Source organism: Cebidichthys violaceus, unplaced genomic scaffold, assembly GCF_023349555.1.
Source record: "Cebidichthys violaceus isolate CVI_PGR_0920_01 unplaced genomic scaffold, fCebVio1.0.p SCAF_6, whole genome shotgun sequence".
Lineage (NCBI taxonomy): Eukaryota > Metazoa > Chordata > Actinopteri > Perciformes > Stichaeidae > Cebidichthys > Cebidichthys violaceus.
In genome coordinates, this window is record NW_027176816.1 from 13,673,516 (window position 1) to 13,696,757 (window position 23,242).

Genomic DNA, 23,242 nt, shown 5'->3' on the forward strand with positions numbered 1-23,242 from the left:
AACCAAACAGGAAGTCGGACATTTTGAATTTCAAAAAAACACCATTCGCCATGAAACAGGAAGTTGTTGTAACTCGGCCGTACACTGTCGAATCTGCGCCAAATCTCTCATATGTCATAAGATCCTGACCCGAAACACAGAGTAATAGCACCACCTAGTGGTAACAGGAAGTCATAGGTGGTGTACTTTGACACCCTACTGCTCACAGATTAATCAGATCCCTCTCAAATGTTGTCAGAAAAGCCTTAAGACCTTGATAATGCTTCATTGTGAAGATTGTAGGAAGTTGTCGAAGGATGGCGACGTGGTGACTGCAAATTTCGATCCTTCACCGTGAACAAATAAACTGATAACTGATAACTCAACTCCACATCATCAGACCTTTACCAGATTTCCCATGTTTGATGAGTCTCCGGTCCTGAAGACATCTACAGAACAATTTTGTATAATAGTCATAGCGCCACCTAGTGGTACCAGGAAGTTAAAGTCTCTATACTTTGGCATGATTCTCTTAGTATATAAATCTGATGAACATCAAATTAGTTCCACATTCATAATGCCAGTTCATGAAGCTTTTGATGTTTCGTCAAACGCCGTTGCCATGCCGACGCAATCTTTGCCGTGAAAAACGAAGGTGCTTTTGAGGGGCTAAAAATGCTTGAAACATAAGCAAACTTGGCACACAGATTTAAAGCTAAAAATGTAGTTATACAATATAATTTTATTTGTTCAGATTGGCAAATCGGCTCAATAGCGCCCCCTACAAAATTTTGATGAAGCAGCCCTCGCAGTACGTTTTACATAGATTAACAAAATTTGGTAGGCACATGTATCACATGTAGACTTAAATAAAAGTCTATTCGAGCCATGCCCTAAACCCAACCGGAAGTCAGCCATTTTGAATTTTGTATTAATTTCTAGTGTCGTTTTTGCAATTTCCAGGCGCTCTACTTTAACAAACTGCTCCTAGGGAATTAATCAGATCAACTTAGAATTTGGTCAGAACAATCTAAAGACCTTTGTGATTAAAAGTTACTCAAAGCTTGTTGTTTCGTGATAGGCCGTTGCCGTGGCGACGCATTTTTCGCCATGAAAAACGAAAGTGTTTTTGAGGGGCTAAAAATGCTCAAAACGTAACCAAACTTGTCAAACACATTTAAAATCCTGAATGTAGTTATCTGATGTGATTTTAATGCTTCAGAGTGGCAAGTCGGCTCGATAGTGCCCCCTAGAATATTTCGACGATGCAGCCCTCGCAGTACGTTTCACCTAGATGTATAAAATTTGGTAAGCAGATGTATCACATGTAGACTTAAAAAAAAAGTCAAGGGGTCCATACTCTAATCCCAACCGGAAGTCAGCCATTTTGAATTTTGTATGAATTTCTCGTGGGTTTTTTCCATTTCCAGGTGCGGTACTACAAACTCCTCCTAGGGAATTAAGCCGATCAGCTTAGAATTTGGTCAGAACAATCAAAAGACCGCAGCGCTTAAAAGTTACTAAAAGCTTGAGGTTTCATCAAACAACATGGACTTGGTGTAGCGGCCATTTTACATGGTTCGCCATCATCTATCAAGCTGTTGTAACTCAACTGTACTTCAAAACTGTCCCAAACTTGACATGCTTGATTACTGTCATGATTTTAGGACTTCTGCATGCCAATATTAACTCATACAGACGTAAGCAGGATTCTATAATTACAGGGGCCCAAACACTGAACTTATTAAAAGGGTTTGTGGGCACACCATGAGAAAAAGACTTCTCTGATCTAAATATGTGCAAACTAAGATGCTTGGAGAGCAAAAGTTAGATAACAGTGGTTCTCAAACCACGTCTGTTGCCATTAGTATAAATGATCTGCCCAGAGCTTGTACATGAGAATCAGGTTAAATGTTACAATGAATGCTTCACACTACAATCTAAAGTTATAAAAGAGCTTAAAATGAAAACAGTGTTAAATTGGAAGTCTTCAAGTAAAAGCAAATGACACTACTGTTCTGTTAACTTTCATGTAAGTCCAAATACAATCAGCAGGACACTGCAGGGAGTTGAACCCCATCCCAGTAAACTGACGGTCTGTTATGTTACAAACACTGAAGCGCATTCACGCACATTCATTTTCTTAATGATCTTAACAGGCTTACATTTATGATTGTATCGGAGGTACACTCAAAACATTTGATGCTAAAGACGTGGCAACATGATCTTGCTACGCTGCTGGTCGACGCAGGAAATATCATCTAACTCGTGCACGCAGTGAATGATGGTCACAGAAATGCATGACTGCGTCACCCAGAGTCCTGCCAGTACCAGGAAATACCGTTTAACTTGTGCACACAGTGTATGATGGTCACCGAAATGAATGGCAGCGTCAACCAGAGTCCTGCCAGTACCCTCGACGTGCGTGAAGTTGCGAGGGCCCGATCAATGCTGCTTGCAGCTTTAATTAGGGCCCGAGCCACCGACAACGTCGGGCCAGCGAAGGCCCTATTGAAATTGTACTGGTTTTTATTAGGGCCCGAGCCACCGACAACGTCGGGCCAGCGAAGGCCCTATTGAGATTGTAAGGGTTATTAGGGCCCGAGCCACCGACAACGTCGGTCCAGCGAAGGCCCTATTGAAATTCTATGGGGTATTATTAGGGCCCGAGCCACCGACAACGTCGGGCCAGCAAAGGCCCTATTGAGTTTCTAAGGGGTTTTATTAGGGCCCGAGCAACCGACAACGTCGGGCCAGCGAAGGCCCTTTTGAAATTGTATGGGGTATTATTATTATTAGGGCCCGAGCCACCTACAACATCGGGCCAGCGAAGGCCCTATTGAAATTGTACTGATGATTATTATTAGGGCCCGAGCCACCGACAACGTTGGGCCAGCGAAGGCCCTATTGAAATTGTACTGATTATTATTATTAGGGCCCGAGCCACCGACAACGTCGGGTCAGCGAAGGCCCTTTTGAAATTCTATGGGGTATTATTATTATTATTATTATTAGGGCCCGAGCACCGACGAAGTTGGGCGAAGGCCCTATTGTAATTCAAAGAATTATTATTAAGGCCCGAGCCACCGACAACGTCGGTCCAGCGAAGGCCCTACTGAAATTGTATGGGGTATTATTAGGGCCCGAGCCACCGACAAAGTCGGGCCAGCGAAGGCCCTATTGAGTTTCTAAGAGTTTTTATTAGGGCCCGAGCCACCGACAACGTCGGGCCAGCGAAGGCCCTATTGAAATTCTATGGGGTATTATTATTATTATTAGGGCCCGAGCCACCGACGTCGGGCCAGCGAAGGCCCTATTGAAATTGTATGGGGTATTATTAGGGCCCGAGCCACCGACAACGTCGGGCCAGCGAAGGCCCTATTGAGATTGTATGGGGTATTATTATTATTAGGGCCCGAGCCACCGACAACGTCGGGCCAGCGAAGGCCCTATTGAGATTGTATGGGGTATTATTATTCAGATTTTTATTTTAGATCTTTGGGAGCATATTTGGGATACTTGCCATGCATGAAAACTCACCAAATTTTGCAGACTTGTCAGGCCTGGTGAAAATAGAGGTATGATATAGGTTTCATATATGTGTGAAAAGAAATGGCTCTCTAGCGCCCCCTCAAAGTTGGACCGGCGACGCCCCTCGGCCAGTATGTCCGATTTATTCGAAATTCGACACACATGTCCAGATCCACTAGCTCTAAAAAAAAGCCTCTCAGACCCCTAAGGTCCGCCTTCCTAAATTTTCCACTATCTTGAATTTTGTGAAAAACACATTTTTGAGAACTCCTCCTACACACTTGGTCCAATTGCTACCATATTTTCTGTGGATCATTATTGGATCTAGATCACACAATGTTATTAAAAGTTTGTTGATATCTTACAGCGTTTAGAAGATACGGACCAATGAACTTCTTGGGGCGTGGCTTGTTTATCAATACACATAACTTCTCAACCGTGTATCCTAAAATCACCAAATTTGCAGTATATGTGCACATCGCATGGTGAAACATACCCTGTAATTTGTATTCCATTCAACCAATAGGGGGCGCTACAGTAACTCACTGAATTTCAGTTTTTTGGTGATTTTTTGCGTTTGTGATGAAAAGTTATCAAAAGCTAGAGTTTTCATCAAAGAACCTTGACGTGGCGGGGTGGCCATTTTGCCTCATTGGCCGGGAAGAAAGAAGTTGTTATAACTCCAAGGTACATTATCCAATCTGCACGAAATTTCTTATGCATGATGCTACTTCAACCCTTAGCACATTTCAATTGAAAAAAAATAAATAACTCATAGCGCCACCTACTGGCAAAAGGAAATGTCATATTTTATACTTTTATTTACTCCTCCTAGCCAGTTCATCAGATCAGTCTGAATTTTGGTAAAGATAGCCTCAATATATTGATGATGCATCATCATGAATATTGGGAGTTTTCGTTGAACGCTGTTGCCGCGGCAACGCATCATTCGCCATGAAAAAGTAGGCTGATGGATCAGTGGCTTGCGATGCTCAAAAACTCATGGAACTTTATACATGTGTTATAGGTAATGGGAGGACATATTTTATATGGGTGTTTGGCTTGGCCGTTTGCTCGCAGTTTTAATTTATTCATGTGTTTCCTCTCATTTGTCCCGTCTGTTTTACAGAATATACCTTTTTACATTTGATAGACTCAGTTGGCAAATTATGTAAAAAAATATTCAAGTAAACTACGAATGATTTTTAAACGATGAGTAAAACATTGTAGTTTAAATGGACTGTACTTGTATTGCACTTTTCTAGACTTTTTTTCGACTACTCAAAGTTCTTTAACACTACATGTCATCATTCACCCATTCGCACACTGATGACAGGGGCTACCATGCAAGGTGACACCTGCCCATTAGGACTCTAACATTCATACACTGTAGGCTACTGGAGCAATTCTGGGTTAATTGTCTTGCCCAAGGACACATTGACATGAACTAGTGGAGCCGGGGATCGAACTACCAATCCTTTGTCCGAAGGACGATCCTGCTCTACCACTGAGCCACAGTCGCCCAGTTTAAGGTGCATGTTTTCGGTAATCTTTGGCATAACGTTATGCCAGTGTATAGAGATAATTACTGTGCATCTAGATACTAGAGCTTCACCTAACATAGTGTCCTTGGGTAAAATGAAAGGCACTTAAAAACAGATTTACTCTTATTATTTATTATTGAAATAATGAAAAATGTCCATCACCATTTCAGTCCATGACACAGAATTATTTGGTTACAATGATATGAAACAGAGGAAAGCAGCACATCCTGACAACCAAAGCAAGTTTTGTGTTTTTGCTTGAGGTTTGACTTCAATAGTTAATCGATTATCAAAATGATTGGTGATTATTTTCTGTTAATTGATAAATCAATCAGTCCAATCACTGTTTCTGCACTACTCAATAACCAAATATATAAAGGAAGTGGTGAGAGGTGGCATTCTGTTTCTTTATAGAGTCAAGTCTTTGGACTTTTGAGTTGATCCGTCAGACTCGACTTCTGCTTCTCTTGCAGTAGTACCTCAGGGGGACAACACCTGTTCTAATTATTTGAGTCTGCTCTACAGAAATAGGAGTCCAAATGATCTTCTCCACTTGAAAGGCAGGTTTCCATTTGCTCCAAATGAAAAAGGAGGATTCCTGGAGAAAATGGGAATGTGGAAAGCTGGAGGCAATACATAGATTCCTGCCACTGCTCTAGATATCCATGTGTGAGTGTGGGGTGTGTGTGTGTGTGTGTGTGTGTGTGTGTGTGTGTGTGTGTGTACAGGCGAGTGGTATGTTATGGTTTTATTCAAATGATGCAAATGATAAAAATGTGGTTACCTGTGTGTCCTAATGTAGGACAGTGTGTGTGAGAAAGAGACAGATCTAGGCGCTGTGTGTTTTCTGCAGAGCGACAGGCTGATACCTGCCCTGAGCTTCTGTCTTTCGGTTGGCTTAAAATAAGAACTTGGAAATTAGTGCCCTGCTGAGAAGACAATTTAGCTTTTGGCAATACACACCCCTTTGTCATTTCACACTCTGCCTGTGTTTGATATGTCCTCATGTTTGACATTCTTCCTTTTCTTTTTAAACCACTACATTTCTAGACAACTGATGATATGAGGTTGTAGTGTTAAGCAAATGTATGGGGATCGTCTCATGCAATTTTTTCACACAGGCAGGTGGTCAGCTGTGACCAGGTAATCAGCTCATCTCTGTAAAACCATACAGCACTGAGTCAACTACTGTTGGTTGGGCTTGAGTTTGTAGTACATTTATGTGCACTCCTATGTTGCCTTCAATTGTTACCTTGACCTCGCTATAACAATTCAAACAGCAGCCGTGCTTTATGGACTTTTTGGGCCTAGGTTTAGCCTGTTGGCATTGCCAACCTGACAGACCTGTGGACACTACTCGGTGCTGAAATAAATATTTGCAATTTTCTGTGTGTTTAAAAAAAACGAAAAACATTACATTTATCTCAGGATTTGTGGCAAACAGTGTGTAATTGGGGTATTCTAATACACGTAAAGTAAAGACAGTGAAAAACAGTGGTGTTAAGACAAAAGCTGATTCTTGGTGACCAGAACTATATTTATCCTTTTCCCAATATCAGTCACACTAAATGCATTATGTAATAACTAGTGCTGGGCAGCGATTACAATTTTTAATTGGTTAATCGCATTATTATATGTAAAATTCAATAATTAATTCAAAAGTAGTGTATTGCGCTGTTTTATTTTAAAAGTACAGCAATGTGAACAAAAGTGCAATAACATTTGGTTTGGAAACACTTTAAACAAATTAAAGCTGCGAGCAGCGATGTACGGGCCCTCGCACATTCCCGCATCTCGGGGGCACTGGCGGGACAACGGCAGACATGGCCACGAAAGTCTTTGACCATTGGACAACGAGTCCCGGAGTTTAACGTATTTTTCACGCTGGACTCTGCGATGCAGGAATTTAGCATCGCCAACATCAGCTTGTTGTTTAATGGCAAATCACGTAAAATGCCCGCCACACCACGGCTATGCCATTCCATCAAATGTAAAGCTTTGAGTAACTTTTAATTGCAAAGGTCTTTAGATTGTACTGACAAAATTTAAAGTGGACCTGACAAAGTCCCTAGGAGGAGTTTGTTAAAGTATAGCGAATAGCAATCAAGGAAAAATTCACACAAAAATAAATATGGCCGACTTCAGGTTGATTTTAGTGTATGGTCCCAAGAGACTTTTCTTTAAATCTACATGTGATACACCTGCTTACCAAATTTCATACATCTAGGTCAAACGTATTCCGAGGGCTGCATCGGCGAAATTTTGTAGGGGGTGCTATTGAGCCGACATGGCGAAGAATGCATCGCCACGGCAACGGCCTTTCACAAAACAACAACCTTTGAGTAACTTTTCATCACAAAGATCTTTAGATTGTACAGACCAAATTTGAAGTTGATTTGATTAATTCCCTAGGAGGAGTTCGTTAAAGTAGAGCGCCTGGAAATTGAAAAAACGACACTAGAAATTCAGACTAAATTCAAAATGGCTGACTTCCGGTTGGGTTTAGGGCATGGCCCCAAGAGACTTTTATTTAAGGCACATGTGATACATGTGCCTACCAAATTTTGTTAATCTATGTGAAACGTACTGCGAGGGCTGCTTCGTCGAAATTTTGTAGGGGGCGCTATTGAGCCGATTTAACACTCTGATTGAATAAAATCATATTATAGAACTACATTTTGGCCTTGTGATCTGTGTGTCAAGTTTGCTTGTGTTTCGAGCTTTTTTAACCTCTCCAAATGACCATCGTTTTTCACGACGAAGACTGCGTTACCACGGCAACGGCGTTCGACGAAACATCAAAAGCTTAGAGAACTGGCATTATGAACTTCTTACATTTGTGTGGAACAAATTTGATGTTGATCTGATTTTCCAACTAAGAGAAACAAGCCAAAGTACAGAGACTTTGACTTCCTGTTACCAGTAGGTGGTGCTATGACTATTATACAAAATTGTTCTGTAGATGTCTTCAGGACCACAGACTCATCAAACATGGGAAATCTGGTAAAGGTCTGATGATGCGGAGTCGAGTTACATCAGTTTATTTGTTCACGGCGAAGGATCAAAATTCGCAGAGCCGCCACGTCGCCACGCTTCGACAACTTCCTACAATTTTCACAATGAAGCATTATCAAGGTCTTAAGGCTTTTGTGACAAAATTTGAGAGGGATCCGATTAATCTGTGAGCAGTAGGGTGTCAAAGTACACAATCTATGACTTCCTGTTGCCACTAGGTGGCGCTATTACTATGATTCAAAATTGTCAAATACATGTGTTCAGGGTCAGGATGTTATGACACCTGCGAAATTTGGAGCAGATTAGGCAATGTACAGCCGAGTTACAACAACTTCCTGTTTCATGGCGAATGGTGTTTTTTTTGCCGCCACGCCACGGACACATAGTTCGATAACTTTTTGATCTTTGAGTATCGTTTCACTGCCAAGGTCTCAAGAGCATACTGACCAAATCTGAAGGCAATCGGGTTTAATCTCTAGGAGGAGTTCGTTAAAGTACGGCGCCTTGAAACGGTCCAAAAACGTCATAAAATTCAAAATGGCCGACTTCCTGTTTGGTTTAGGATATACCTCATTTTGACTTTTTTGTACGTCCCATCACGTTCCACATACCTACCAAATTTCATACAGCTAGGTGAAACCCAAAGTTGGGGCTACTCTGTAGGGGGCGCTATCGAGCCAAAATGTCATGCCGCAGCTGGACACCACAATAATACTGGAATTTTCACCACGATTGAATTTTGTGCCAAATTTCAAAAGATTCCCAGTATCCCAAGCACCTCCTTTTTGCGATGAAACTGGTACGATAATAATAATAATAATAATAATAAGAATAATAAGAATAATAATAATAAGAATAAAAAACATTAGAATAACAATAGGTCCTCCGCTCCGACTACGTCGGTGCTCGGGCCCTAATAAAAAACATTAGAATAACAATAGGTCCTCCGCTCTGACTACGTCGGTGCTCGGGCCCTAATAATAATAATAATAATAATAATAATAATAATAAAACATTAGAATAACAATAGGTCCTCCGCTCCGACTACGTCGGTGCTCGGGCCCTAATAATAATAAAAAACATTAGAATAACAATAGGTCCTCCGCTCCGACTACGTCGGTGCTCGGGCCCTAATAATAATAATAATAATAATAAAAAACATTAGAATAACAATAGGTCCTCCGCTCCGACTACGTCGGTGCTCGGGCCCTTATAATAAAAAACATTAGAATAACAATAGGTCCTCCGCTCCGACTACGTCGGTGCTCGGGCCCTAATAATAATAAAAAACATTAGAATAACAATAGGTCCTCCGTTCCGACTACGTCGGTGCTCGGGCCCTAATAAAAAACATTAGAATAACAATAGGTCCTCCGCTCCGACTACGTCGGTGCTCGGGCCCTAATAATAATAAAATAATAATAATAAAAAACATTAGAATAACAATAGGTCCTCCGCTCCGACTACATCGGTGCTCGGGCCCTAATAAACATTAGAAGAACAATAGGTCCTCCGCTCCGACTACGTCGGTGCTCGGGCCCTAATAAAAAACATTAGAATAACAATAGGTCCTCCGCTCCGACTATGTCGGTGCTCGGGCCCTAAAAAAACATTAGAATAACAATAGGTCCTCCGCTCCGACTACGTCGGTCCTCGGGCCCTAATAATAAACATTAGAAGAACAATAGGTCCTCCGCTCCGACTACGTCGGTGCTCGGGCCCTAATAATAATTCCTACAGTTTCAAAAGGGACCTCGCGGCCCGACTTTGTCGGTGCTCGGGCCCTAATAATAATAATAATAATAATAATAATAATAATAATAATTCCTACAGTTTCAGTAGGGACGTTGTGGCCCGACTTTGTTGGTGCTCAGGCCCTAATCGTAATAATAAACATTTGAAGAACAATAGGTCCTACGCTACCGACTACGTCGGTGCTCGGGCCCTAATAATAATAATAATAATAATAATAAACATTTGAAGAACAATAGGTCCTACGCTACCGACTACGTCGGTGCTCGGGCCCTAATAATAATAATAATAAACATTTGAAGAACAATAGGTCCTACGCAACCGACTACGTTGGTGCTCGGGCCCTAATAATAATAATAAACATTTGAAGAACAATAGGTCCTACGCAACCGACTACGTTGGTGCTCGGGCCCGAATAATAATAATAAACATTTGAAGAACAATAGGTCCTCCGTTCCGACTACGTTGATGCTCGGGCCCTAATAATAAACATTTGAAGAACAATAGGTCCTACGCTACCGACTACATCGGTGCTCTGGCCCTTATAATAATAATCATTAACATTTGAAAAACAACAGGTCCTACGTTACCGACTACGTCGGTGCTCGGGCCCGAATATTAATAATAAATATTTGAAGAACAATAGGTCCTAAAAAAAAAAATTAAAGCTGCAAGCAGCGATGAACGGGCCCTCGCAGCTTTGCGCACATCGTTGGTACTTGCGAGACCTCAGCTTATGCGGCCGAGAATGTCTGCGACCATCGGACGACGCCAACGAGAGTTAGACATTTTTTTCCTGCATAGAGTATTTGACCCTGGAAATTATGATTTGTAAATAGTCCACCACTTCCTGTAACCACTGTGTGGTGCTAAACAATGCGCGTCAACATGCATTATATTGCTCTATATCAAGTGTAGACAATATCATGTAACTGTCATGTGAATCGGATATTGTTTGTCAAATAACGCTGATTTCCTTTCACATTAGGTGGCGCTTTGACTTATATGGAAAATTGGCTGGTAGACATCCTCAAGCCATGACTGTTATCAAGCATGGCAAGTTTGGGACAGATTTGAACAAGTCCAGTGGAGATACATCAGCTTGCTGTTTCATGGGGAGTCACGTAAAATGGCCGCCACGCCACGGCTACACCATTCAATCAAACGTAAAACTTTTGATAACTTTTAATCAAAAAGGTCTTTAGATCGTACTGACCAAATTTGAAGTGGATCTGAAAAACTCCGTAGGAGGAGTTCATTAAAGTATAGCACGTAGAAATGGTCAAAAATGAATGGAAAATTCACACAAAGATCAAAATTGTAGACTTCCAGTATGGTTTACAGCATAGTCTCAAGAGACTTTTATTAAATCTACATGTGGTACATGTGCCTACTAAATTTCAAACATGGGGCTGGGGCAGCTTTGTTGAAAATTTGCAGGGGGCGCTATCGAGGCAATTTATAACGGCCAGGCCAAAAATCCACATGAAATCTGTATTTGCATCACCTATGACATATGTACAAAGTTCCATGAGTTTTTGAGTATCCCAAGTTACAAAAAAATCTATCCAAAGGAGCTTTCCCGATTCTCTCTTACAGTCCAACGTCCGTCTCCTGAATCAAATAAATCATCTAAGCAACAAGTCCATACACTACTTCCTGGTGATCTAGCAATAGCTTGTCTTAACAACTGGTTTCAAATGCACAGCTAACAGTATGAAAGCAAAGCTAATGATTATTATGCTAATGCTAACGGCTAATCCCAATTAGCAACACAACTTGTTTTACACTATAACATTTAATCACAGTATAGAAAACAATACACAAACTCGTATTTACCTCTTGTAGATCACAACAGTCCAAACCATAGGATAACTGGTCGTCAGCCATTAAGTTATGAACATTATTGCACTCTCACAATAGTCACTGTTCACTTGATGGTGATAATTTGCATCTCCATTTCTCCAACACACCGAACCTGGCCGCATACGACTAAGCCCCACCCCTCTACATGAGAATGGGCTTGGATTGGCTGTTAGTTTCAGGACAAGCCAATTAAACAAAGTCAAAACAAAGATTGACATATCATACTGCTACACAAGTTAGGCTGTTAAGGAGAACACACGTTCTGAATCATGTACCTATCAAACAAACTATGCTCATTTGCATGAACTGCAACTTTTGAACTGTAAAGATTATGAGTCTCTTATTGAAATACATTTTACCCTCCCATATCTATTTTTACCCATACTTGTACAGTTTTAACTTGGTTTTAGAAAACTATTTATATCCTGATGTCTGAATCAATTTTTAACAAAGGCAACACCAATATTCTTCTAGTTTCTGTATCCACTATGTGGCGCTAGAGCACACATGCAAACATGCATTATGTTGCTCTACATCAAGTGCTCTTTCAGGGTCTACATCAAGTGTAGACAACATCATGTAAATGACATGCCTGACAAGGCATGTTTGATATGATAACTTTTAATCACAAAGGTCTTTAGATTGTACTGACCAAATTTGAAGTGGATCTGCAAAATTACCTAGGAGGAGTTCGTTAAAGTATAGCACATCGAAATGGTCAAAAATTAATTAAAAATTCAAACAAAAATCAAAATAGCAGACTTCCAGTATAATTTAGAGCATAGTCTCAAGAGACTTTTTTTGTATGTCTCCATGTGATACATGTACCCACTAAATTTCATACATCTAGGTGATATGTATCGCTGGGGCTGCTCTTTTGAATATTAGTAGGGGGCGCTGTCAAGGCAATTTCTAAAATAAAAGGCAAAACCCCATATTATTTATTTATGTTTATCACCTTTGACACATGTGCAAAGTTCCATGACTATTTGTTCATCCTAAGCCACAGAAAACTGATCTTCCATTTCACGGTGAATAGTCCGTTGCCATGGCAACGTATTTGAACGAAAACTCACAAAATTTATGATGAAGTATCATCAATGTCTTAAGGCTTTCCTCAGAAAATGTGAGGTCCATCAGATCAACTGGCTTGGAGGAGTACATCAAAGTATAAAACGTGACATTTCCTTTTGCCAGTAGGTGGCGCTATGTCTTTGAGAACATTTTGGCATGGAAATGTCCTCAAACAAATTTTGGGCAGATTGGACAATGTCCCTTGGAGTTACAACAACTCCCTCTTTCATAATGAATGGCACAAAATGTGAGCCACGCCACATCAAGGTCGTTCAAAGAAAACTCACCATTTTCATCACAAACGTCTTTAAATTGTCCTGACTAAATTTGATGTTGATCGCATAAACTCTATCGGAGGAGTTTGTCAAAATACAAAGCCTGAAAACATAGTTTAATGGGAGTCGCATAAAATGAACGCCACACCACAGCTATGCCATTCCATCAAACATAAAGCTTTTGATAACTTTCAATCATAAAGGTCTTTGAATTGTACTGTCCAAATGTGAAGTGGCTCTGACAAAGTCCCTAGGAGGAGTTCGTTAAAGACAAATCAGCGACTAGAAATCAAGGGACAATTCACACATAAATCAAAATGGCCGACGTTTGGTTGATTTTAGAGCATGGTCCCAAGAGACTTTTTTTAAGTCTCCATATGATACATGTGCAAACCAAATTTCATACATGTCGGTTAAACGAGGCGCTGGGGCTGCTTTGTTGAAAATCTGCAGGGGGCGCTATCGAGACAATTTATAACGACCAAGCCAAGAATCCACATGAGATCTTTAATTTCATCACCTACGACATATGTTCAAAGTTTCATGAGTTTTTGAGTATCCCAAATCACAGAAAAATCTGCTTGCTTTTTCATGGTGAACAAAGCATTGCCACGGCAACAGAGTTATACGAAAACTCACAATATTCATGATGAACTATCATCAATGTCTGAAGGCTTTCTTTCTAAAATGTGAGGTTGATCTGGTGAAATGGCTAGGAGGAGTACATCAAAGTGTAAAACTTGACATTTCCCTTTGCCAGTAGGTGGCGCTATGACTATGTGAAAATTGAGGCATGGGAATGTTTTTAGGCCTGGACTAGCATCCTGCATAAGGTATTTTGGGCAGATTTGACAATGTACCTTGGAGTTACAACAACTTCAATTTTCATGAAAAATTGACCAAAATGGAGGCCACGCCACGCCAAGGTTGTTGCATGAAAACTCATGATTTTGTCGTGCTGACTAAATTTGAATCCGATCGCATAAATACTGTAGGAGGAGTTTGTGAAAATACAAAGCCTGAAAAAGGGAAAAATGGCCAAAAAGAGCCAACTACTGTAGCGTCTTCTAGTGGCTGAAGGAAATGAAAATGTGAGGGTACGTTACAGATTGCTATGTGGACATTTGCCTCAAATTTTGTGATGATAGGCACAATGGTTTTAAAGTGAGGTTGATTAATGTACAGAACCACGCCCCTTATAAGTTCATTGGTCCATAACTTCTTAACGCGATAGGTTATTAACAACTTTTTGGGGGGGGTTTGATGAAATTGAATGAATAATGATCCACATCAAATTTGGTAGCAATATGACACAGCAATGTGTCAAAAAAAAATGTGTTTTTCACAAAAGTCAAAATGGCGGAAATCCGAATGGGCGGAGCTTCATAATTAGAGTGTATTGATTGTAGAGCAAATTCAAGTGAACATGTGTGTCAAATTTCAAGTCAATCGGACATGTTGGGTGAAGGGCGTGGTCTCTTAAGCTGTAGGAGGCGCTAGTGAGCTAGGAAAGTATATCCCAAATGTCATTCCTTCAAACAGTCATAACTTCTCAGGACATGGTTGAAAATGCTTGGAAATTACAGGAAACATTCAATTTGATGACTTGAATAAGCCCATTAAGCAGCAAGTTTGCAAACCCTTGTAAAAGCTATCTTTCTCCAGGAACCTGCTATTGAGCTAAAACCAAGTGATTCTTAAAGACTGTCATCTGGTGTCCACTATTTTTGATGGAAAATCAAATACATGGGAAAACCGGTCCAATAGGGTTGGGCAGCCCTGATATTATTCTGGCTTTAGGAGCATTCTTTAGACACGTATACAGCCCATTCAGAATATGCGTCTCAATAGAGTTTTTTCCGGCACTTTGCGACATGCAGCCTCTTTCCTGTTTACGACCAGCTCTGTGTGTTAAACACAAACCAACTACTCAATAGTTTGTAAAGCTGGAGTAGAGCTGCACGCCCAAAAAATATCTCAACTTCAACCTTATCAAGAAGGTGGTTGAAGGAATAAAAAGGGGAGGCTGTGTTCACACGGTCCAACAAGTCCTCCACCGGTGAAATACTTTGAAAAAACATTTTGACGTATTTTGGAGATTTGTTGACCTAACAGCTTGCTTCACAATTGTGACAGTCGGACATTTAGAATCAAAATCCCACAATAAGACTGCTGCTCCAATCTAAGTTTACAAAACAATCAATCACAATATGAAATGAAATGGTGCAGAAAACACTGGTGACTATAGGCAAAATCAACTCTGACCACAACAGGTACACACTCTCCTCTTTCAAGGATTTCTGATGCATAGAAGAACCAGCACTAAAAGACCAAAGCTTGTTTATTGTTTGTTACATATTTCAAAACATGAGAGCAGACGAATGACGCAAGTTGATGACGTGTCGGCTTGCATCAGTTTTTTCTTTTAAATTTACATCAAAGAGCTACAGTCATTGCACCATCTGACATTCTTCAAAAATGAAATAGTACAGTTTGACTCAGACTTTATTTGACCTGTCTTGCACAGTGTGAGAGTTTTGTTGAGGCGTCCGGAGAATCTATGCAAAGAAGCATTGAAGCTCCTGCGTTTGTCATCCATCTGGAAATTACTGATTTTATTCCAGTACATACAAATTTGCAAAATGGTGTCCTTCAATACATGCATACAATATAACTGTTCATTTGTTGACTTTGAAAACTGCAGTTGACAACACTGGTTACAGCTCAAGGTCCCCTTACTCACTTCCACAAAATCGGCCTTCAGCAGACTGAGATTGCTCAGTTGCCATGGAACTACAAGTGGTTAAACTTAATGCATCCAAGCAATGAAAGACAGTCAACATGTGATACAGTCAAAAGCTCCAAAACAAGTGAGAAAGTGGACCTTGAGCTGGGATTGTACATTAACTGTACATTACGTTCTACTGAAACCTGTATCAGTGAATGTAGTAAGACCAGTGTCTGTCAAGTAGAGGTTCATGTGTACTGGTTTCCATGCCACAATGGTGTGTCACTCTCAGTTTTCCTGGGTCTTGATTGATCCACGTTGTGGATTAAAGCTTCCGTGAGACAGCCCAGACCCTTCAGTGATCTGCTGTGTATTTTACATGAGGGGTGGTATTGGAAGTTCTGGGAATAACAGATTCCAGCCAAGATGTCAGGGAGTGAGACATGGATGAGAAATGCAGCCCCCACCCCACTGTTGAGCACCTAACAGCTGTTGTTAGAGCTCCACCGTATTTTCTCGAGCACTACTGAGACACTGGGGAGCTGTCAAAACCCAGACAGGTTCTGTAGCTGAGATGTGAACAGCTGGCAGAGTCTCTCACATTATACAGTGTGTATGTGTGAAAGATAATTGAACTTAATTAAGTATCACAATAATGTGACATCTTGTACTACAATCAAATCAATCCTATCATACAGGTTAACAAAACAGTTCAAGAACAACTGTGTTGTGTGCATGTGTATCAGAGCAGAAAAGAAAGCAGAATAAAAGTAAAAGTGAAAACCAGTCTGGAGTGAAAGTAGCCTGGTACCACTAAAAGATCTCGGAATAATCAGACAATGTAGTTCCCAACTGGGAAAATTCACCACCCCCTCAGGTCAAAACAACAACTCAAAAATAGCTAACGTGTTGTTTTAGCAATAAAATACAACACATTGTCTGTGTAGCATCCACATTGTTTTCACATTACAAGTTAAAGCTCATGCACACACCATACCACTTCTCAACTTGGGGAATGGGACCTTCTGAGGAGCATTGTCTGCGCCATTGTCTGCGCACTCCGAGTGGCAAGTGCCATTCTAGTTTTCTTGTAAATTGATTCTAATGGATGGATGTTAGTGTATTACCTGAACCCTGGCCTCAGTAAGTTTGGTCCTCTGGGCCAGCTCCTCCCTGGTGTAGATGTCAGGATAGTGAGTTCTTTCAAAAGCCTTCTCCAGCTCCTCCAGCTGCTCCGCTGTGAACGTGGTCCGACTCCTGCGCTGCTTCCTCTTTAGGGGGAGGTCAGGCTCCGACTCCACGTCTGACACTTCATCCATTCGACTGCCTGGACAAACACATGGAGGGGACCCATTAGACGTCACTCATCTCAACATGTTTCATAATGTAATGAGTGTAATGAGATGTACGTGTCCCAAATTAGCTCCCTGGTTGGTAGGAGACTGGGTGCTAACTATGGTCTCCTGCTTTAAAGTCATCATTTTGTACAGTTGCACCAATATGACAACTAGGGGTGCAACGGATCACAAACCTCACAGTTCGGATCGTACCATGGTTTTTGAGTCACAGATCGGATAATTTTTCAGATCAGCAAAGAAAAGGGGGAGTTACATGAAAACCACAATATTTAAGATATTTATTTTCATAAAGATAAGAACATATCTACATTATCTGGGGAAAGGGTAGCGCTGTGTGACTCAGAGGGGGCGTGTCTGCAGCACCGGACTTTAAATCTCCCACTCCACCATGATGAAGTGAGCTGTCACAGTCTTTCCTTTTGATAGAGGCCTGGAACAATCTTCATACTGAAGTGATTTTGTAGCGTGGCTCAAGTACTGTAACCATATTTTGAAATCCTTTGTTTTCCACAGTATGGCCTCATGTCTGCAGCAATAAAGACCCCAACAGATGTTGTAATAGTTTTAGCCCAGTCTGATTCTGCTGCAAACGGTTTCTTTCCCTCCCCCACCTGGATACTGTGTATGCTGGCCACCTCCAGAAGAAGGCCAGCAACATCTGCAATGACATCACACACCCAGGTCACTCTCTGTTTGTTCCACTGCCATCAGGAAGAAGATACAGGAGTATCAAAACCCGGAGCAGTTTCCTCCATCACCCCCCACCCCACCCACCACCCCACCCAGCTCAAGAAACAAAAATAGGCAATAACACAACACTTTAACAAAGCACCTTTTTCACTTTAAAGCAATTGATGCCTGTGTTTTATCTTGTATATATTTATTTAATGTCTTGTTTTAAATCAGAAATGTCTTGTCTTAATGCTTTTATAAAAAATGTTACCTTGTTGCTGCTGTACTGACTGATGAGTCGCCAACTTAATTTCGTTGTATCTTTTTATAATGACAATAAACATCCTTATCCTTAAATGCTGTGGTGATAAGTTGTTGTTGTTGTTGTGCCTTGGCCCCCGTCGCTGACAGACGGTGGCGCTTCATATATGTGGACATGCTCGATGTATTGCCGTTGTTGTGTGTCTTTCTCGTTGAACAATGCCTACATACCATAACGGATTTGTCCACCACCCTCATCCCGTCATTATTAATTACAGGGAAGCCAAACGTGACTTAAATGACGCAGGGGGCTTCTGCATTTCCTCCATGCGCTATGACTTTCACCGTCAAATGCTTTTAACCTGCTCCGTTCACATGAACACACTACTGCTTTATATCTTTTCACTGCAACTCTGTATAGATATTTAGAGACATATTACCTGAAAAAGTATGAGCGGCAGTAAAACTTTATTTCACACTATGATGATTAAACTGTAAAAAAAATTATAATAATTAATCCGCTGTTCACATGTGTGCTGAACCATGAGGGGTGATCCGTACACCACTAGTTTGTATGACATCACTACTTCCCATAAAGATACTCATAATTAGCTGATTAAATCAAAAGGCTCATCATTTTAAATAGTCAAAAGATGCTGATTGGCGTTTGCTTGTCACATTGTTATTGGCGGAAAACTGTCACTTTCAAATGAGACATGTCATGACGCATATCATTCACATATAAACTATAATTATATGCAGTTTATTTAGTTTTTCAACTTTGCACGTACATTTAGTTTAGCGGGGCCCTAATGTCTGATTCACACTGTCCACTGGATTATAAACTGGGAATAATCTGAAACAACAAATGGAAGCGTTTGTCAAAACTGGAAGTCGATCCATAGCAAACAACAGAGCAAACATAACAACACAAAACGTTACCAAATGCTGGTCAATATGTGTGAGGTGAATTCAAGTGAGTGTAAAGGATGGCATGCTTCGCCATTTCTATATCTAATACTTATATCTGTAATGTGTTCACTGTTTACATTTGTTTTTGAAGGAGCTGTTATTGGAGCGATTAGCGAGCAGCGTGTCCAGCGGTATTATCAGATCTACGGAGCGGACGTCTTAAGTCACGGTTTGCGGATTTGAGGAGGACGGACCAAAACGGAAGATTTTCCTTTTCTTATTAATGTTTATTTTGTTCTGCACAACTATTGTGAAGTCCACACGCATAAACTATAAAGGAACAAAACATGAATTGTTCTCCAGTAGGACAGAGATTTCAGCCACCAGCAGAGCTACGAGTGAGAACAGACAACAATGACACAGAGGAAACGAGTGAGAGTCGTGTGTTGACCACATTTATGGACCCATAATCTAGTAAACAATTATATGTAAGTGTTGATTTTAAAGTAAGTTTGATGTGTGAGAGAGAGAGCAAGACCCACAGTGTTGTAACTAAGTCTGAAAAATAAAACTTCTAAAACGTTCCACGAAATGTGTCTGTTTGAGTTAATAGAGGAAGATTTTATTGGAAGATCTTGAGTATCAAGCACGACCTTTGGCAAAAAAGCAGGCCCATGACACACTTCCATGGCAACAGAGAAAACTCCATCAAGTGAGTGAACCTGATCCAGGCAGCAGTCACAATTCCCCCAATACATATTTGACAAAGTAAATCAGTAGTGTCAACACAGGTTTAGGGGGTGTCCCCTACAAAGTCTAACAGCTCTTCAGATGGTAGACCACCAATAGAAGAGCCAGGGTTGATGATGACTGTGAGACCCAGAGAAGAATACATTTCTCACAAATACTAATGGGGAAATAAAATGTCCATTCATTCCTGATAATGGACACCTACTGATTAGTTCCAGTTAAACTGTCTGTTTAAAATGAATGCGCTTGCATTAATGAAAAAAAAAAAAGAATATCTTATTTACAACAAGGAGTGTAGTCCATTTAGGGTCGCAGGTGGCTGGATTTGATCCCAGCTGAATTGGGTGAAGGCAGGACTGGTGAACAAGTTGTCAGACTATCACAGGGCTGACACAATTACAAGGTTTTTATTGGTCATTGCAAGATAGGGTTCCACAACAAAATTTTGTTTGTAGTCAGCAAAACTAAAAGAGAACCAAAACCAAAGATAACCGGCAGCGACTGGCAGGGATCACTCCGCGTACATCGGAGAGAACCCTCCTCGCAAGCAATGCTAGAGCAGGGCCTTTATACTCTCCCTGTTTTCAGACCAGGTGCTCTGCATCAGGTAATCTTCTCTCTAGGGACAAAGGGACAAAAGCATACTTGCAGTGATTAGAGACAGGGGCCTTCACAGTCAACCGTACTGTGAAGGATTTAAGTTTAGAAGCATGTTTTGGATGATTAAAAACACACCTTGAGGAATGTATTAAATATTACAATGTATTAAAATGTCACAGGATATTGATTTGTGGAATGTATTATATGTTTACAGTATATTTACTTGAAGAAGATAGTATATGTGTATCATGTGTTTACCTATTGGATGTATTAACTAAATGTATAGTGATGAGCTATGAGGGAGAGACAGGGATTTTGAGAGAGGCTTTACAGATACTACCATGACCATATGGTGATGAGTTTCGAGAGGCCGACTACAGGAATGCTAAAAGGTGTGAACACAGCGGGGGAAGGACAAGCAGAGATGTTGAGGAACACAGCCCTATAAAACGAGGGGCGGACCAGGCCAAGGAGGTCAACCGAGAGTGGACACTGTCCGAAGCCAGGAGGGAACAGTTGGATTTCAGCCAATCACAGAGCTGATAATGGACTTTTACAGTTTCAGGAGGAAACTGTAGAGTATAACACATTGTTGCCGAGGATTTCTCTGGAGTTATCGACGCTGCCATTTTGCAGGAAACCAGGGGACTGGGCTGCTGGGTGGAGCGTGATTTAACTCTGATCCGCGGAACATATTCTATCGATAGTGTACTTCAGTTTGTAATTGTTTAGCTTCTGTTTGTTATGAAATACTTTTGATTGTAAATCGGAACCAGCTGGTTATTTGATACAACTCTGTTGACGAAAAGTACAGTAGAGAGCGTGATCTGCAGCCTTCCATAGCGAGAGAGGTAGAATCCCAACAGTACACAACTTTATATAGTATGCACTTCCAGTGCCGTCCCATGCGGCAGGCTGCCAGAGTTGCTCTATCTTATCTTATGTTATTGATTTTGAATCTTGCTAGCATAACGTACATTTTCTGGCCCGCCGTTGAGCCAAAAGGTTCTATGATCTGAGCAGACTAGAAATATCTTCCATTGCCCAATCGTATCTAAGGTCCATCATATTCACTGGAACAGTGAACATTTCTATTGCATAAGAACCGTATGGGATGGTAAAGATCGTTCCAGGTATTACCAGGGAAATGGAGTGAATGGCTTGTCAAAAAGTTTGATTTTGGTTGCAAAACCAGGAAAATATAAATTAATGGTCTTAATCTGGTGGTTATTCTTTGGTAAGTGACCAGGGTATAAGTGGGATAACCCCCTTAGATGTGTCCAATATCAGGAATTAACAGACTTTGCATCGGTCTGTTCTGGCCTCCATGTCGTCTATTAATCCCTGATAATGGACATCTCGTGAGGCATTATACCTTACTTACACAGTAAAAGGCATGTTCACAATTTCCTACAAATACAGAGAGAGGCAGGCAGAGGAAAGAGAGACAAATGATGCTTCAACCAGTACGACCGCCGCTGTTTTCTCTGTGTAGTTATTTATACAACAATACAATTTTCTTGTGCTTGGTAAGTACAATTCTATATCAAAACCTGTATATCCCAGTATCCCCCAGGGCACGGTGCTGAGAGTTACAGTGGATTGAGGGGTGCTAATCTCTCCAGACCACCTTGGTGATGTGTGTAGCACCATTCTTCCACTGTGGGCCTCAGGGCAAGCCCAGACACTGGCAGGTTGAAAGTAGTCTCGAAATATTTATTGTGCAGCTGATTTCACTCACACACAATGTGTCCATGCTACTGTTCAGAAGGAGCCATGGAAGATTATCTGACACATGCAGATATCCATTTTAAATGAGGCTGCCTACTTACCCAGACTGGAGAGCAGTTTTCATGATACATAGAGCTCCACTGTATGTGGACTGTAGAGGACTATGGTATGACATTACAGCTCAGGCGAGGACATTTCAGATGTCATACGGGAGGTTGGCAAAGTGGCAAACAATATGGCTTTTAAACTTTAACAACATGAAAGAGAGCTAAAATCTGAACACAATGAACAGGACTATTGATCACCCTTGACAGTGCTGTAACAAATGACACTGAAGAATCTTTACTTGTTCTGTTTTGAAGGAGTAAAAGGTTTTTATGAGAAAATATCACACACGTGATTAAAGGTGAATATTTTGGTAACAAAATACCTTAAAACAAGCAATATGTTTGTTATTAATGTAATCTAGCATTTATAGAGAGGCAGTTACAGAAGCAAATACATTGTATGAGCATGTTGGGGGAAAAAGGTTGGCCATATAAAGCATCCAAATGAAAATCTTTAAGTTTATAAAGAACCCCCACTGTGATATCACATTTTTGGTTGTCACCATAAAACAGTGGTCTTAGATATCACTGTGAGGCACAAAAAGCACAAAAAACAAAGACCAAAAATTATTTTAAGACTAAAATCCCACAATACCACCCATGTCTAGAAACTATTCAATAAAAATAAAGCATGAAATTACACAAGTACATCAATGCAACACTGTTATGATTATTTTTTAATAAAAAAAAACAGAAACCAAAAAGATAGTGTTGAAATGAAAAGGCATAGAGCATGTGGATGTCAGCTCTATGGCTTTTGGATTTGATGCATTTCAAAATGTGAGAGAGGTTTGCAAATGTGCAGGTCTATATATCTGTTGTAAATCTGTTCCATCTATTGTGGTGTAGTGAATTCTGGGTATTGACTGTAGAGAGCGGAGGGCAGACATGGATATTTTCTCACCGTTTTTTATTTGTTTGTATGAATGTCTTCATTGTGTGCAGAAGTTGGTCATGTGCTGGTGCAGTAGGAAAGAAAAGGCCCATCAAACTGGCTTAGACAACTACGGGTTGGCTCTGTAGTTTAATTAAACAAGGAATTATGGGATTAGTGCAAGGCTCCCATTACAGGCCACTGGAACAGTCG

At 40.7% G+C, this 23,242-nt stretch overlaps 1 protein-coding gene across 2 annotated transcripts in view; it reads right to left on the reverse strand.

Annotated features, from left to right (window-relative positions):
• The window catches only part of LOC137889249 (paired box protein Pax-7-like), a 145,887-nt gene that overhangs the window by 91,052 nt on the left and 31,593 nt on the right, over positions 1-23,242 (reverse strand). For both annotated transcript variants that reach the window (XM_068733021.1, XM_068733020.1), the window contains exon 5: positions 16,892-17,091. In XM_068733021.1, coding sequence (XP_068589122.1) covers positions 16,892-17,091 — 200 coding nt within the window. The remainder of the gene's footprint in view (positions 1-16,891; positions 17,092-23,242) is intronic.